General features: G+C 41.3%; 1 protein-coding gene across 6 annotated transcripts in view; it reads left to right on the forward strand.

Moving 5' to 3' along the window:
• Positions 1–15,536, forward strand: part of LOC118397469 (roundabout homolog 2-like) — an 86,657-nt gene that overhangs the window by 47,540 nt on the left and 23,581 nt on the right. For all 6 annotated transcript variants that reach the window (XM_052467657.1, XM_052467655.1, XM_052467654.1 and 3 more), the window contains 3 exons: positions 13,983–14,140; positions 14,450–14,570; positions 14,638–14,776. In XM_052467657.1, the coding sequence (XP_052323617.1) occupies positions 13,983–14,140; positions 14,450–14,570; positions 14,638–14,776 (418 nt within the window). The remainder of the gene's footprint in view (positions 1–13,982; positions 14,141–14,449; positions 14,571–14,637; positions 14,777–15,536) is intronic.

Genomic DNA, 15,536 nt, shown 5'->3' on the forward strand with positions numbered 1-15,536 from the left:
TCTGTCTGTTTGTGTTCTGTTGATACAGTCCAGTCGGAAAGTATTCAGACCCCTTGACTTTTCCCACATTTAGTTAGGTAACAGCCTTATTCTAAAATTTATTTAAATTATATTTTTTCCTCAATCTACACAATACACCATAATATCAAAGCGAAAACAGGTTTTTAGATTTATTTAGCAAATATATTAAAAGCTTAACCTGCTGTGCTTTTCCAACAGCCTTGAAGGAGTTCCCACATATGCTGAGCACTTGTTGGCTGCTTTTCCTTCACTCTGCAGTCCAACTCATCCCAAACCATCTCAATTAGGTTGAGGTCGGGTGATTTGTGGAGGCCAGGTCATCTGATGCAGCACTCCATCACTCTCCTTCTTGGCCAAATAGCCCTTACACAGCCTGGAGGTGTGTTTTGGTTCATTGTCTTGTTGAAAAAGACACAGCGGTTGGAACCAAACCATCTTAAATTTGGACTCCTCAGAACAAAGGACAGATTTCCACCGGTCTAATGTCCATTGCTCGTGTTTCTTGGCCCAAGCAAGTCTCTTATTCTTTTTGGTGTCCTTTAGTAGTGGTTTCTTTGCAGCAAATCGGCCATGAATCGGCCTGATTCACGCAGTCTTCTATGAACAGTTGATGTTGTCTGTTACTTGAACTTGAATTTAATTTATTTGGGCTGCAATTTCTGAGGCTGGTTACTCTAACTTATTTTCTGCAGCAGAGGTAACTCTGGGTCTCCTTTCCTGTGGTGGTCCTCATGAGAGCCGGTTTCATCATAGTGCTTGATGGTTTTTGCGACTGCACTTGAAGAAACTTTCAAAATACTTAATTTTCAGATTGACTGTCTTAAAGTAATGATGGACTGTCATTTCTCTTTGCTTATTTGAGCTGTTCTTGTCATAATATGGACTTGGTCTTTTACCAAATAGTGCTATCGTCTGTATACTGTACATAACTAAATGGCGCATTAAGAAGAAAATTCCACAAATCAACTTTTAACAAGGCACATCTGTTAATTGAAATGCATTCCAGGTGATTACCTCATGAAGCAGGTTGAGAGAATGCCAAGGGTGTGCAACACTGTCATCAAGGCAAAAGGTGTCTACTTTGAAGAATCTCAAATATATTTAGATTTGATCACCCTTTTTTGGTTACTACATGATTCCTTATGTGTTATTTAATAGTTATGTCTTCACTATTATTTTACATTTACATTACATTTAAGTCATTTAGCAGACGCTCTTATCCAGAGCGACTTACAAATTGGTGCATTCACCTTATGACATCCAGTGGAACAGCCACTTTACAATAGTGCATCTAAATCTTTTAGGGGGGTGAGAAGGATTACTTATCCTATCCTAGGTATTCCTTAAAGAGGTGGGGTTTCAGGTGTCTCCGGAAGGTGGTGATTGACTCCGCTGTCCTGGCGTCGTGAGGGAGTTTGTTCCACCATTGGGGGGCCAGAGCAGCGAACAGTTTTGACTGGGCTGAGCGGGAACTGTACTTCCTCAGTGGTAGGGAGGCGAGCAGGCCAGAGGTGGATGAACGCTGTGCCCTTGTTTGGGTGTAGGGGCTGATCAGAGCCTGGAGGTACTGAGGTGCCGTTCCCCTCACAGCTCCGTAGGCAAGCACTACAATGTAAAGTAAAGATCCCTCCCAGACCCTTTGCTATAAGACTTGAAATTGAGCTCCGGTGCATCCTGTTTCCATTGATCATCCTTGATGTTTCTACAATTTGATTGGAGTCCACCTGTGGTAAATTCAATTGATTGGACATCATTTGGAAAGGCTCACACCTGTCTCTATAAGGTCTCACAGTTGACAGTGCATGTCAGAGCAAAAAGCAAGACAGGATTGTGTCGAGGCACAGATCTGGGGAAGGGTAACAAAAAAAAACAAAAAAAAAGGACTCTGACCATTAGAAACAAGATTCTCTGGTCTGATGAAACCAAGATTTGGTTTCTTTGGCCTGAATGCCAAGCGTCACATTTGGAGGAAACCTGGCACCATCCCTACGATGAAGCATGGTGGTGGCAGCATTCTGAGGGGATGTTTTTCAGTAGCAGGGACTGGTAGACTAGTCAGGATCGAGGGAAAGATAAACAGAGCATCATTTTCCTTGATGAAAACCTCCTCCAGAACGCTCAGGGCCTCAGACGGCAAAGGTTCACCTTCCAAAAGGACAATGACCCTAAGCACACAGCCAAGACAATGCAGGAGTGGCTTCAGAACAAGTCTCTGAATGTCCTTCAGTGTCCCAGCCAGAGCCCGGACTTGAACTCGATCGAACATCTCTGGATCTGGAGATACCTGAAAATAGCTGTGCAGCGACGCTCCCCATCCAACCTGAAAGAGCTTGAGAGGATCTGCAGAGAAGAATGGGGGAAACTCCCAAAATACCGGTATGCTTAGCTTGTAGCGTCATACCCATGAAGACTCAAGGCTGTAATCGCTGCCAAAGGTGCTTCAACAAAGTACTGAGTAAAGGGTCTGTGATATTTCCATTTTTTTGTCTTTTATAAATGTGCCAATTTTTCTAAAAAAAAAGTTTTTGCTTTGTCATTATGGACTATTGTGTTTAGATTGAGGGGGGGGGATAATTTAATCAATTTTAGAATAAGGCTGTAACATACCTATGTGGAAAAAGTCAAGGGGTCTGAATACTTTCCGAATGCACTGTTTCTAGGCTATCTGCTCTAGTGTGGTGGTTTTTGGTTTGTTTAATTTAATATATTTCATAAAATGTCATTCACTTCTCTTGAAGTTAAATAAAATATGCTAAATTTGAAACAAACCTTAACTTCATGTGTACAGACTATATTTTGCTTGTTTTTTGTCCATCCTTCAGCTACCCTCAACCCCTCCCATCGATCCCTGAAGACCATCCAGTTTTTTTTTTTTTTTTTTTTACAAAACTACAGATTGTAAACATTTTTGCTAAGGGTAATATTATTGATCAATTGACTATGACTTTTCAAATCACCCAGCAGTGCAATTTGTGGAGTTAGCTCCAGGTAAATGTTGTAATTCAGAATGTTGACATTTGCGCAATCGATTTTTCTATTGCTCATTTGCGTCATTTTGTATCAGTTCATAAACCATGTGCCATAGAATCGGTACAAATCGAAAATCTTTCCCCAACTATTTTGCAATGATTATGGCACTATTTATCAGAATTTTGTTTAACCAATGATGGTCTTTAATGCAGGGCCAACAGACATGTTTCTTACTTTCTCCCCCTTCCACAAACCTCTCCCATCTGTGCAGTAATGCTGCAATTACTTGGTTTTAATTTTGGGTAGATCAGACATGTTGTCACGGGTGTCATTGGAAGTGGACCAATGAGCAGAATGTTGAGCGTACATTTTATTTGATTTTATTCGCCAACCAAACAACAAACGACAGCAACAACCGTGAAGTTTACATAGCTAAGTGCCACAAACAAAGTTAACTACCCAAACTGAAATGAGGGAAAAACGGCTACCTAAGTATGATTCCCAATCAGAGACAACGATAGACAGCTGTCCCTGATTGAGAACCCTACCCGGCCAAAACATAGAAATAATGAAACCTAGAAAACAAAAAATAGAATGCCCACCCCACATCACACCCTGACCTAACCAAATAGAGAAATAAAACAGCTCTAAGGTTAGGGCGTGACACATATCCATATTTTTGTTAGCTGCATGTGTGACAATTCCACCAGTCCTATTTATGATATAATTTACAAAGATTATACCGTATAATTATTATTTTTTTTTCTATTTTTTTAATCAATTAGTATATTTCAGTTTAACCATAATATTTGTTCTATCTTTTCTGGTGGATTAACCTGAAATTGCAACCAACTTTCTATGGCTTGTTTTAAAAATAATGACATTTTGGAGAGTATTTCATTTTCAAATAACCGAAAGGGAAATGTTGTAATCTGAACAAAGGGTAAAATGCCCTTCTTGAACATAGGGTGAGACATTCTTACTAATCTGCTAGAGAACCAGTTTAGATGTAAATATATATTTTGTATGACTGAAGCCTTTAGTGAGAGGTCTAATGCTTTAAAATTAAATTATTTCTGCCCTTGAAATGTATATTCTTTTATATAAATTGACCCTTTTTAATTTTGTCTGGTTTGCTGTTCCAAATCAAATGTAATATTTTTTTTGCTCATAATTAAAAAACAAGTCGCTAGGTGTAGGCAAGGCCATAAGCAAATGGGTAAACTGGGACATGACTAAAGAGTTAATCGGGTGATTTCTTTTATTTTTTACAAATTTCCACAGGTATTTGCCTTTCCATTGTAGCAATATCTGAGCTGAATTAAAAATAAAGTTTAACATTATTATTATTTTTTACTTAAAGTGCTTTACAGCGATGTCCGTCTTCTCCTGATGTTTTTTTTTTATGAAGGAATTACATTTTTGGCTGCAGCTTGTTTCTTGGCCTCTTCTACACTACGACTCTGCCACCAGTCTCTTATGTCAAATCAAATCAAATCAAATGTATTTATATAGCCCTTCGTACATCAGCTGATATCTCAAAGTGCTGTACAGAAACCCAGCCTAAAACCCCAAACAGCAAGCAATGCAGGTGTAGAAGCACAGTGGCTAGTAAAAACTCCCGAGATGGCCAGTCCTCTTCTGGCTGTGCCGGGTGGAGATTATAACAGAACATGGCCAAGATGTTCAAATGTTCATAAATGACCAGCATGGTCGAATAATAACAAGGCAGAACAGTTGAAACTGGAGCAGCAGCACAGTCAGGTGGACCGGGGACAGCAAGGAGTCATCATGTCAGGTAGTCCTGGGGCACGGTCCTAGGGCTCAGGTCCTCCGAGAGAGAGAAAGAAAGAGAGAATTAGAGAGAGCATATGTGGGGTGGCCCGTCCTCTTCTGGCTGTGCCGGGTGGAGATTATAACATAACATGGCCAAGATGTTCATAAATGACCAGCATGGTCGAATAATAGTAAGGCAGAACAGTTGAAACTGGAGCAGCAGCATGGCCAGGTGGACTGGGGACAGCAAGGAGTCATCATGTCAGGTAGTCCTGGGGCAGAAGGAGAGAATTAGAGAACGCACACTTAGATTCACACAGGACACCGAATAGGACAGGAGAAGTACTCCAGATATAACAAACTGACCCTAGCCCCCCGACACAAACTACTGCAGCATAAATAATATAATATAATAATATATGCCATTTAGCAGACGCTTTTATCCAAAGCGACTTACAGTCATGTGTGCATACATTCTACGTATAAATACTGGAGGCTGAGAGATTTCCCTGAAGAAGAAATGCAGACGAGATGCTTTCTGTATGGACAGATATCATGGATACTACTTTACATTACATTACTCTTTTTCTTGTCATAATTATTTACATAAAGGATTCAAAATTTTGAATAATCGAGTTGGCTTTAACAAGTGCCTAAGGATGAATTTGTAGGCATGAGTTTACCGCTCGTCCAAGCATTCAAACACAACGGGCTCAATAGACCTAGAACTGCCTGAGTCCCTCTTTAACCTCAGTAGACACAGACAATGGCTGGATTAAATCAATCCCGCTGGCTCTATTAGCCATGACACGGCAGTAGCAGAGAGATGGCATTAGACCACCTCTAATCGGTTTACTCCTATTGTACTGAGACAAAATAACAATGGCTTGCTGACCATCAGGTCACTTTACTCTAGGACCTGACTTGGGAAGTAGGGGTGCTGAGGGTGCCCTGAAAAAGCAGAATACAGTTGTTGTTTTTTATATATAAAAAGATATATATATATTTTTTTTCACAGAAGTAGTGCACTGGGCCTATAATAGTCCTATATTAGCTGACTGGTATAGTCATATGCAGCGTTGGAAAAAAGTGACTTACAATTAGTGTGTTTTATCTTAAGAGAACTCGTTGAGACAACTACATATCAAAATCGTAGCAAGTATATATTCCCTCAATAAAGATGTTATCAGCAAAGTCGATGCTATTAGAAAAGGGGGAGGGTGCCAGGACAGAGAAGAGCTTCGGACTGGGCTGAGCTGGAGCTGCCTTGTGCTGCTGTACACAGCTCCCCACTTTGTCCGCTGTTTAGTGTTTTTTCATCATGAATCTTGTTCTGGAGGAAGCTCTGCAGAGTGGTCACTAGCTGGCATAGCCACAAAGTCATCAAATCATATTTTAAATCTAACCACACTTCTAACCCTAATGCCTAAGTAACCTTAAATTAATACCAAAAATCACATTTTTGTTTTTCATTCTTTTTTTTACAAGATAGACCATTCTGACTTTGCATCTAGCGGATATCTCGCAGTTCTGCCTCAAGGACTAGACTCATCCCAATTAAAGTCAACCTGCACTCTGTCCCTCCAACATCCCGTTTGACAAATCCCCCAAACTCTGCCCAACCTCTCAACCCTGTCCCCTACGCCACCTTTCGAGTCCCCTTCCAACCTCACCTTCTCCTTACACTCTTCCCCAATCACCCTACTCCTTCCATCCTGCCTTTAGACTGTTCAGTGAATCTGATCACTGACTGATGTTTAGTCTGCTGGTGTAGTGGTGTTCATAGTGAACTGACTGACAAGGGCCCCACGGCAATTCAGACCATTACTTTATTTTTATGAAGACCATTATTACCATGACTACTCTCCCAACTCCCCCCTTCAAAACATTAACAGATGGCCACTTCGACTGCACTAAAGCTGCACTCTTGCTAAACACTATATATTGAGATTAATGTCACTTAAAGATACAGTGGTGAATATTCTGGGGATATTCTTAATCTCTTAATCTGTATATCCCTGAAACATGAAAAAATGTATGCACTCACTACTGTAAGTCTCTTTGGATAAGAGCGTCTGCTAACTGACTAAAATGTAACAGTTATTATAGTAGTAAACATATAGCATAATGGTTAGTCATTTAACCACACTGTTTAAAATTAGCTAAAATAATAGCAGGAGGTGAATATGGGTTGTATTTATCCTCAGGCCAGCCCAGGACATTAGGTGCCCCGTTCCCCACTCTTGTCACGTAAGGTTGGGATAGTTCAGATTCAGGAAGTCCTAGTACTTACTCACCATACATGTGAATCAGGTCTGGTAGAAATACTGTGTTTTGGACTTTACCTCAGACAGATGGCCAGGGAACTTCCTGTCTGAGAATATCAGGAGATTCCTGTGGTGCCATCATTATTTCATAAAACTATAATAGTGTGTGAATTCTGTGAAATGAAAGGGATTAACTCATTGGCTCTATATCCATGTCTTCTCTTCAGTTCCCTCAACATGGCTGGGTAGTGATGGTCTCTGTGCTCCCGGTCTCGTCTCTGCACCAGCCCTTTACAGACTGAGCTCTAAAAATAATACACCACTTTCAATTAGCCTTCAGCTATCTGAAGCTTTTCAAACAAGCAGCCAGCTGAGTTGGGACTACTGAACAGCCTGTTGAGAAGGGTGTGTGCTTTGACAGGTTATAGTTCATCCATCTCTCGTCTTAAGAGGGAGGGGGGGTCTTGTGTTGGTCTCCTTGTTCTGTGGGATGGGAGGTCGGGGATAGACCCCTGAAGGGACAGATGTCCAGGCCCCGCGTGCCTCTAAATGTCCCCTGAAAGTTCCCCCCTGCCTATGTACTTAACTCACCCCAGACTGTAGGTAAACAACTCCTAAATGTAAATGTAAATGTAGTTGGATGAGCTGATAGGCCTTGTGTATCTTAGATTCAAATGTGGTGGGTGTATTACAATCTGGGACAGAAAACTCCAGTTGATGAAGAATTCTGACAAGCTTTTTAATGTTCTGTACAAGACTTGACTTCTGTTACCCATTTTGTTTCAAAAGTAGAATTTTCTAAAAGTTTAAATGTCACGTCAATGACAAAAGTTTCCTAGTTTCAGTTGGGGAATTAAATGTGCTTCATTATAATACAGATGAAATTCCTCCAAATGATCAAAATTACAGCTACTGCTGCATTTGAACAGGCAGCGACTTCAGGCAGGCAGAGAGTGTGTGACAGATTGTCTCATTGGTGGGCTGGCGAGAGGGAGGGGGGAGATCGACAGATGACCACTTCAATCCTGACAGCGGATCTGAAACGCAGCCTGCTCAGCGAAGGCTCAGCCACCATTTGTCAGCTTCTCAGAGATTGGAATATTCATAGCATCACGTTTCCCAAGATAATTGCAGCCCTTACAGCTTAAGACAGAAGGGAGACACTATACGCTCTAGATGGCTGTGATAAACTAAATGAGATGGTAGTCAGTCAGTCACTGTGGTTGTGAAATATAAATGCCATGTTAAAAGACACAAATAGCTGCTGTGCTGAGGAGGGATCTGTCAAACACATGTCAGGGGATAAGTGACGGGGGAGTGTGGCTTAGCTGGAGAGATGCACAGTTGGTAGACAGGGGACGAGTTCACTAATGTGTTTAGATTAATTGATGTTTGAGATTGGACTAATTCACAGCATATTTGCAGTGCTAATTCATTTGATTGGGTGTTGATGCATTACTGTGTTAACAGATGGATAGTTAGGCAGGCAGATAGTCTTGGTCTGATTCTTTACTTTCAAATTAATTTAAAATGCCAACCTGAAATATTTATAAAGGTATAAGAAGAGACATTGATTATTCTGAAGTAGTATGTGTGCGAGAGAGAATTTAAGGCTGGAGTAGGAGTGCTGCACAGGTTACCTGAGGCTGCCAAGTCAAGCATCTCATCCGGTCTTTATTTGCATAGAAAAGGCTGCTAACCTCACTGTGTGACCTTGACAAAGATCACATTCCTTTTTTAGTTTTGTCGTTCGTTGTGTCAAAGTGTCATATTTGTAGCGTAGCACCCCATATTATCGGCATATTCAACAGCGTTTAAGAAATATATTACCTTCAACCATGTTATCTTGTGATCAAGCCATCAATGTTTTGTGATTTGGTGTCGTAAAAATGTTAGCTAACGGGTTAGCAATTAGTATGTTTGACATTTCAGTGGAAATGCTACTACTATTAGCTTTTTGATAAGCGGTTTAGCAAAAAAACGATGGCCTGTATTATCGGCATAACGGTCTCCAGTTATTGGCCACCTTATATCTTGTATTTGAACAAAATTGTATCTGTTTTTAATTTTGTTTAAAAAAAGAGACCCCAACCTCGTATCTGAAGTACAAGATAGTTGGCTCGGCCTTCCAGTAAAAAAAGCGGCGTGCCTGTAAACTTTTCATTGCGTTACCTGGTGCACCCTCCTGTAGTCCCTTAAAAATGGTTCTTCAACATCTTCTTCAGTGTTGTAACCAAACAGTGTCTCATTATTTGTTTTACAGATTAATCTTATGTTTTGAGAAAGTAGATAACAGTTTAATTCTAACATGAGAATGAATACTTTTGGTTAAAAGTTGTATATTAAATTATTGGTCTGTTGTACAGTCAAATTTTACAATAGTGTGTGTGTGTGTGTGTGTGTGTACTTCAATGAAAATTGGTGGTCAGATAGCTAGAAGGGTGTCTTTATTCACAAAAACGTTATTTTCCAGGCCATTTAAATGTTGAGGTTGACGTGATTTAATCCTCCAAACGCTAGAGTCCGACGTTGGGTGGAAATTAGCTAGTGAGGAGATGTGTATTATCATAGTTTCCAGTATGAGACAGAAGCATTGCATTAATGTGTGATGCCATTTTTCCCTCTGACACGTTACATTTTTCATGTATTTGTTTACTCTGTGTTGGACTAAGATATGAATTATTCATCCACTTTGGCAGTAGAGACTGCAGAATAGGATGCGGCACAGGAAACATCAAAACACTGCACAGCAAGGAAGTTGCCAGGGATTTGAACTGTCATGTACAAGCACAAAACACAATGTACTGCTCTCTCCCAATCACCTCGTTTTCCACTCGTCTAACCTTCAAACAGAAACTCGACGTATAAAATATGCTCAAATTGATTTCAAGGACAATATTTGACATTGCACTTGTGATGACATTGACAGAATACCGCATTGGAGATGGATGTGTACTCCAATTCTGATGTATACAGTGTGGCAAAAACGTATTTAGTCAGCCACCAATTGTGCAAGTTATCCCACTTAAAAAGATAAGAGAGGCCTGTAATTTTCATCATACAGTGCCTTGCGATGATGTAAATTACCCATCCACCATAAAATAAAATAAGAACACAGATGAAAGCAGGGCCTTCAGACGATCCCTCGTTTATCAATTTCTCATTTTAATGGCCATATACTATAGTGCTGAAGCTCCCTCCCTTAAAAGTGGATGAAAACACTTTACTGTGTCGACAGTAGACAATCATTATTCAGATAAGAGACTAAAGAGGTAAGATCTAAGCTATTAGAAAAGACAACTTGTGCTACAGATTGCACACATCTAGGAATACGAAGTCATCCCATAGTATTTTATGCTAGTCTTGAAATTGTATTTTACACCTTGGTTTAGATTTTTAAATGTTATACTTGACATTGAAATCTGTGTGTTTTGCTGCAGATCTTCAGTGAAACAGATTGGTGAGATGGCTTTATCCAGCTTCCTCATTCTGATATTGTGGGACATGATCAGGCCCTCACCCCTGCTGAATGTGGGTTTTGTAACTACCAGGCATAGTAACTACAGTGCCTTGCGAAAGTATTCGGCCCCCTTGAACTTTGCGACCTTTTGCCACATTTCAGGTTTCAAACATAAAGATATAAAACTGTATTTTTTTGTGAAGAATCAACAACAAGTGGGACACAATCATGAAGTGGAACGACATTTATTGGATATTTCAAACTTTTTTAACAAATCAAAAACTGAAAAATTGGGCGTGCAAAATTATTCAGCCCCCTTAAGTAAATACTTTGTAGTGCCACCTTTTGCTGCGATTACAGCTGTAAGTCGCTTGGGGTATGTCTCTATCAGTTTTGCACATCGAGAGACTGAAATTTTTTCCCATTCCTCCTTGCAAAACAGCTCGAGCTCCGTGAGGTTGGATGGAGAGCATTTGTGAACAGCAGTTTTCAGTTCTTTCCACAGATTCTCGATTGGATTCAGGTCTGGACTTTGACTTGACCATTCTAACACCTGGATATGTTTATTTTTGAACCATTCCATTGTAGATTTTGCTTTATGTTTTGGATCATTGTCTTGTTGGAAGACATCTCCGTCCCAGTCTCAGGTCTTTTGCAGACTCCATCAGGTTCTTCCAGAATGGTCCTGTATTTGGCTCCATCCATCTTCCCATCAATTTTAACCATCTTCCCTGTCCCTGCTGAAGAAAAGCAGGCCCAAACCATGATGCTGCCACCACCATGTTTGACAGTGGGGATGGTGATGAGCTGTGTTGCTTTCACGCCAAACATAACGTTTTGCATTGTTGCCAAAAAGTTCAATTTTGGTTTCATCTGACCAGAGCACCTTCCACATGTTTGGTGTGTCTCCCATGTGGCTTGTGGCAAACTTTAAACAACACTTTTTATGGATATCTTTAAGAAATGGCTTTCTTCTTGCCACTCTTCCATAATGGCCAGATTTGTGCAATATACGACTGATTGTTGTCCTATGGACAGAGTCTCCCACCTCAGCTGTAGATCTCTGCAGTTCATCCAGAGTGATCATGGGCCTCTTGGCTGCATCTCTGATCAGTCTTCTCCTTGTATGAGCTGAAAGTTGAGGGACGGCCAGGTCTTGGTAGATTTGCAGTGGTCTGATACTCCTTCCATTTCAATATTATCGCTTGCACAGTGCTCCTTGGGATGTTTAAAGCTTGGGAAATCTTTTTGTATCCAAATCCGGCTTTAAACTTCTTCACAACAGTATCTCGGACCTGCCTGGTGTTTTCCTTGTTCTTCATGATGCTCTCTGCGCTTTTAACAGACCTCTGAGACTATCACAGTGCAGGTGCATTTATACGGAGACTTGATTACACACAGGTGGATTGTAATTTATCATCAGTCATTTAGGTCAACATTGGATCATTCAGAGATCCTCACTGAACTTCTGGAGAGAGTTTGCTGCACTGAAAGTAAAGGGGCTGAATAATTTTGCACGCCCAATTTCAGTTTCTGATTTGTTAAACATTTTTGAAATATCCAATAAATGTCGTACCACTTCATGATTGTGTCCCACTTGTTGTTGATTCTTCACAAAAAAAATACAGTTTTATATCTTTGTTTGAAGCCTGAAATGTGGCAAAAGGTCGCAAAGTTCAAGGGGGCCGAATACTTTCGCAAGGCACTGTAGGTATACTTCAACTATGACAGACAAAATGGAGAAAAAAAATCCAGAAAATCACATTGAAGGATTTTTAATGAATTTATTTGCAAATTATGGTGGAAAATAAGTATTTGGTCACCTACAAACAAGCAAGATTTCTGGCTCTCACAGACCTGTAACTTCTTCTTTAAGAGGCTCCTCTGTCCTCCACTCGTTACCTGTATTAATGGCACCTGTTTGAACTTGTTATCAGTATGAAAGACACCTGTCGACAACCTCAAACAGTCACACTCCAAACTCCACTATGGCCAAGACCAAAGAGCTGTCAAAGGACACCAGAAACAAAATTGTAGACCTGCACCAGGCTGGGAAGACTGAATCTGCAATATGTAAGCGGCTTGGTTTGAAGAAATCAACTGTGGGAGCAATTATTAGGAAATGGAAGACATACAAGACCACTGATAATCTCCCTCGATCTGGGGCTCCATGCAAGATCTCACCCCGTGGGGTCAAAATGATCACAAGAACGGTGAACAAAAATCCCCGAACCACACGGGGGGACCTAGTGAATGACCTGCAGAGAGCTGGGACCAAAGTAACAAAGCCTACCATCAGTAACACACTACGCCGCCAAGGTATCAAATCCTGCAGTGCCAGATGTGTCCCCCTGCTTAAGCCAGTACATGTCCAGGCCCGTCTGAAGTTTGCTAGAGAGCATTTGGATGATCCAGAAGAATGTCATATGGTCAGATGAAACCAAAATATAACTTTTTGGTAAAAACTCAACTCGTCGTGTTTGGAGGACAAAGAATGCTGAGTTTCATCCAAAGAACATCATACCTACTGTGAAGCATGGGGGTGAAAACATCATGCTTTGGGGCTGTTTTTCTGCAAAGGGACCAGGACGACTGATCCGTGTAAAGGAAAGAATGAATTGGGCCATGTATCGTGGGATTTTGAGTGAAAACCTCCTTCCATCAGCAAGGGCATTGAAGATGAAACGTGGCTGGGTCTTTCAGCATGACAATGATCCCAAACACACCACCCGGGCAACGAAGGAGTGGCTTCATAAGAAGCATTTCAAGGTCCTGGAGTGGCCTAGCCAGTCTCCAGATTACAAACCCCATAGAAAATCTTTGGAGGGAGTTGAAAGTCTGTGTTGCCCAGCAACAGCCCCAAAACATCACTGCTCAAGAGAAGATCTGCATGGAGGAATGGGCCAAAATACCAGCAAGTGTGTGAAAACCTTGTGAAGACTTACAGAAAACGTTTGACCTCTGTCATTGCCAACAAAGGGTATAACAAAGTATTGAGAAACTTTTGTTACTGACCAAATACTTATTTTCCACCATAATTTGCAAATAAATTCATTAAAAATCCTACATTGTGATTTTCTGGATTTTTCTTTATAATTTTGTCTATCATAGTTGAAGTGTACCTATGATAAATTACAGGCCTCATCTTTAAGTGGGAGAACTTGCACAATTGGTGGCTGACAATACTTTTTTGCCCCACTGTATATCTCATATACAGAAGTTTGCATTTGAAAGACAACATTCTTAATAACATGCATGTAATCAATTAATAGATAACGATAATAATAATAATAAATGCTATTTAGCAGACGCTTTTATCCAAAGCGACTTACAGTCATGTGTGCATACATTCTACGTATGGGTGGTCCCTTGAATCGATCAGCTGTATTCTGTGGTTTGAGTCTATTTTTTTCTGTTTTACCTGCCTGGTAAAATAATGGTAATATGAATAGATAGACTAAACCATGCCAATGCTCTCCTCTCCCAAGTACTGAGGGATGACTTCCGCCAGGCCCCCAGTGATGTGGTGGTGGCAGCCGGTGAGCCAGCAGTCCTGGAGTGTGTTCCCCCCCGCGGTCACCCTGAGCCCACCGTCTCCTGGAAGAGGAACAACGCCCGCGTCAGCAACAAGGATGACCGCATCTCTGTGAGTCTCGCCTATATGACCCCTGATCTAGGACCCCTCGTTACAGCATCAAGCTCATTAGAGTTTACATACACAAGTTCCAACCCAAAGCTCACTGAGTCAGTGCAGTTCAATCCCAAGTCAACCCAAACTGTTTCAAAGGCCATTAATATAATGAATGATGCATGCTGATGATGGTGGAATCATTAATAATACTGTCTATGCATTTTGTAGTGCTGATGTCAGACGGTGGAAGTACTGGCTCTCCTCTGAAAAGCACAAAGGCTAATACATGACATGATGACCTGTCATCACTGTCTTGTTTTTCAGATGCGTGGGGGCAAGCTGATGATCTCCCACACCAGGAAGAGTGATGCTGGCATGTATGTGTGTGTGGGCACCAATGTGGTGGGAGAGCGGGACAGTGATCCTGCTGAGTTGGTGGTGTATGGTGAGTCTCGTGTGTGTGTGTGTGTGTGCACGTGTCTTCGTGTGTAACTCTGGGTGTCTCTTTGCAGAGCGTCCTGTGCTGATGCGGAGGCCGGTGAACCAGGTGGTGATGGAGGAAGAGACCATTGACTTCCTGTGTGAGGTACATGGAGACCCCGCTCCCACGGTACGCTGGCGCCGAGAGCAGGCAGAGCTCCCCCGCGGGAGGTGAGGACACATTGACAGACAGGTCTACTCACTAATAGAAAAATTAACTGATTGAATTGCATCTAAAGAGAGACAAAAACACCCAGCGATACATTGATTTTTGGAGTCCTGAAGGTACAGAATGAGGGAAGTTCATTCACCAGGGGTGCACAGATTGGGTTCTACCTGTATAGAGCTCATGTCCCTTTCCCCTTCCAATCTCCAAAGATCCCTTTTGGGCGGTGACATAATTTCCCTCGAAATGAAATAGTTGTATAATATTGTTTCATTGTTGTTCTGTACACACTGCCTGCAAGTAGTCGTGATGTCATCAAGTTTGCTAATCCCATAACCCACTCCGTCCGTTGGTAGTGCCTGTTGATCTGCCCTGTACGGAGCTCACACGTGCCTGGTATCCAAACATGCATGGCTTGAGAGATGCGGTCACTACTTGAGTATGGGTAGCTAGCTACCTAGTTTAAATATCAACAGTATTGTCAGAGTAGCATAATATTTCATTTAACACCCGCTTTAGCCTACATCATCAATAATATTCGCTCTGGTTGGCTGATACACACAGCATAGAGAGGCAGAAAGACATAGAGAGGAGACGCTACATCAATGACCCTCCAACCCAAACTCACCGTTTTTTGTCAGTCAGAGTTGCACGTGTCAGGGCAGTAGCAACACAGGCAAGCTAACCACCATATACTAAAATATCCACACAAGTCAGCCAGCCATATATCATGAGATGGAAGATTATGAATATTATATTATGTAG

The sequence above is a fragment of the Oncorhynchus keta genome, chromosome 18, assembly GCF_023373465.1.
Source record: "Oncorhynchus keta strain PuntledgeMale-10-30-2019 chromosome 18, Oket_V2, whole genome shotgun sequence".
Taxonomy (NCBI): domain Eukaryota; kingdom Metazoa; phylum Chordata; class Actinopteri; order Salmoniformes; family Salmonidae; genus Oncorhynchus; species Oncorhynchus keta.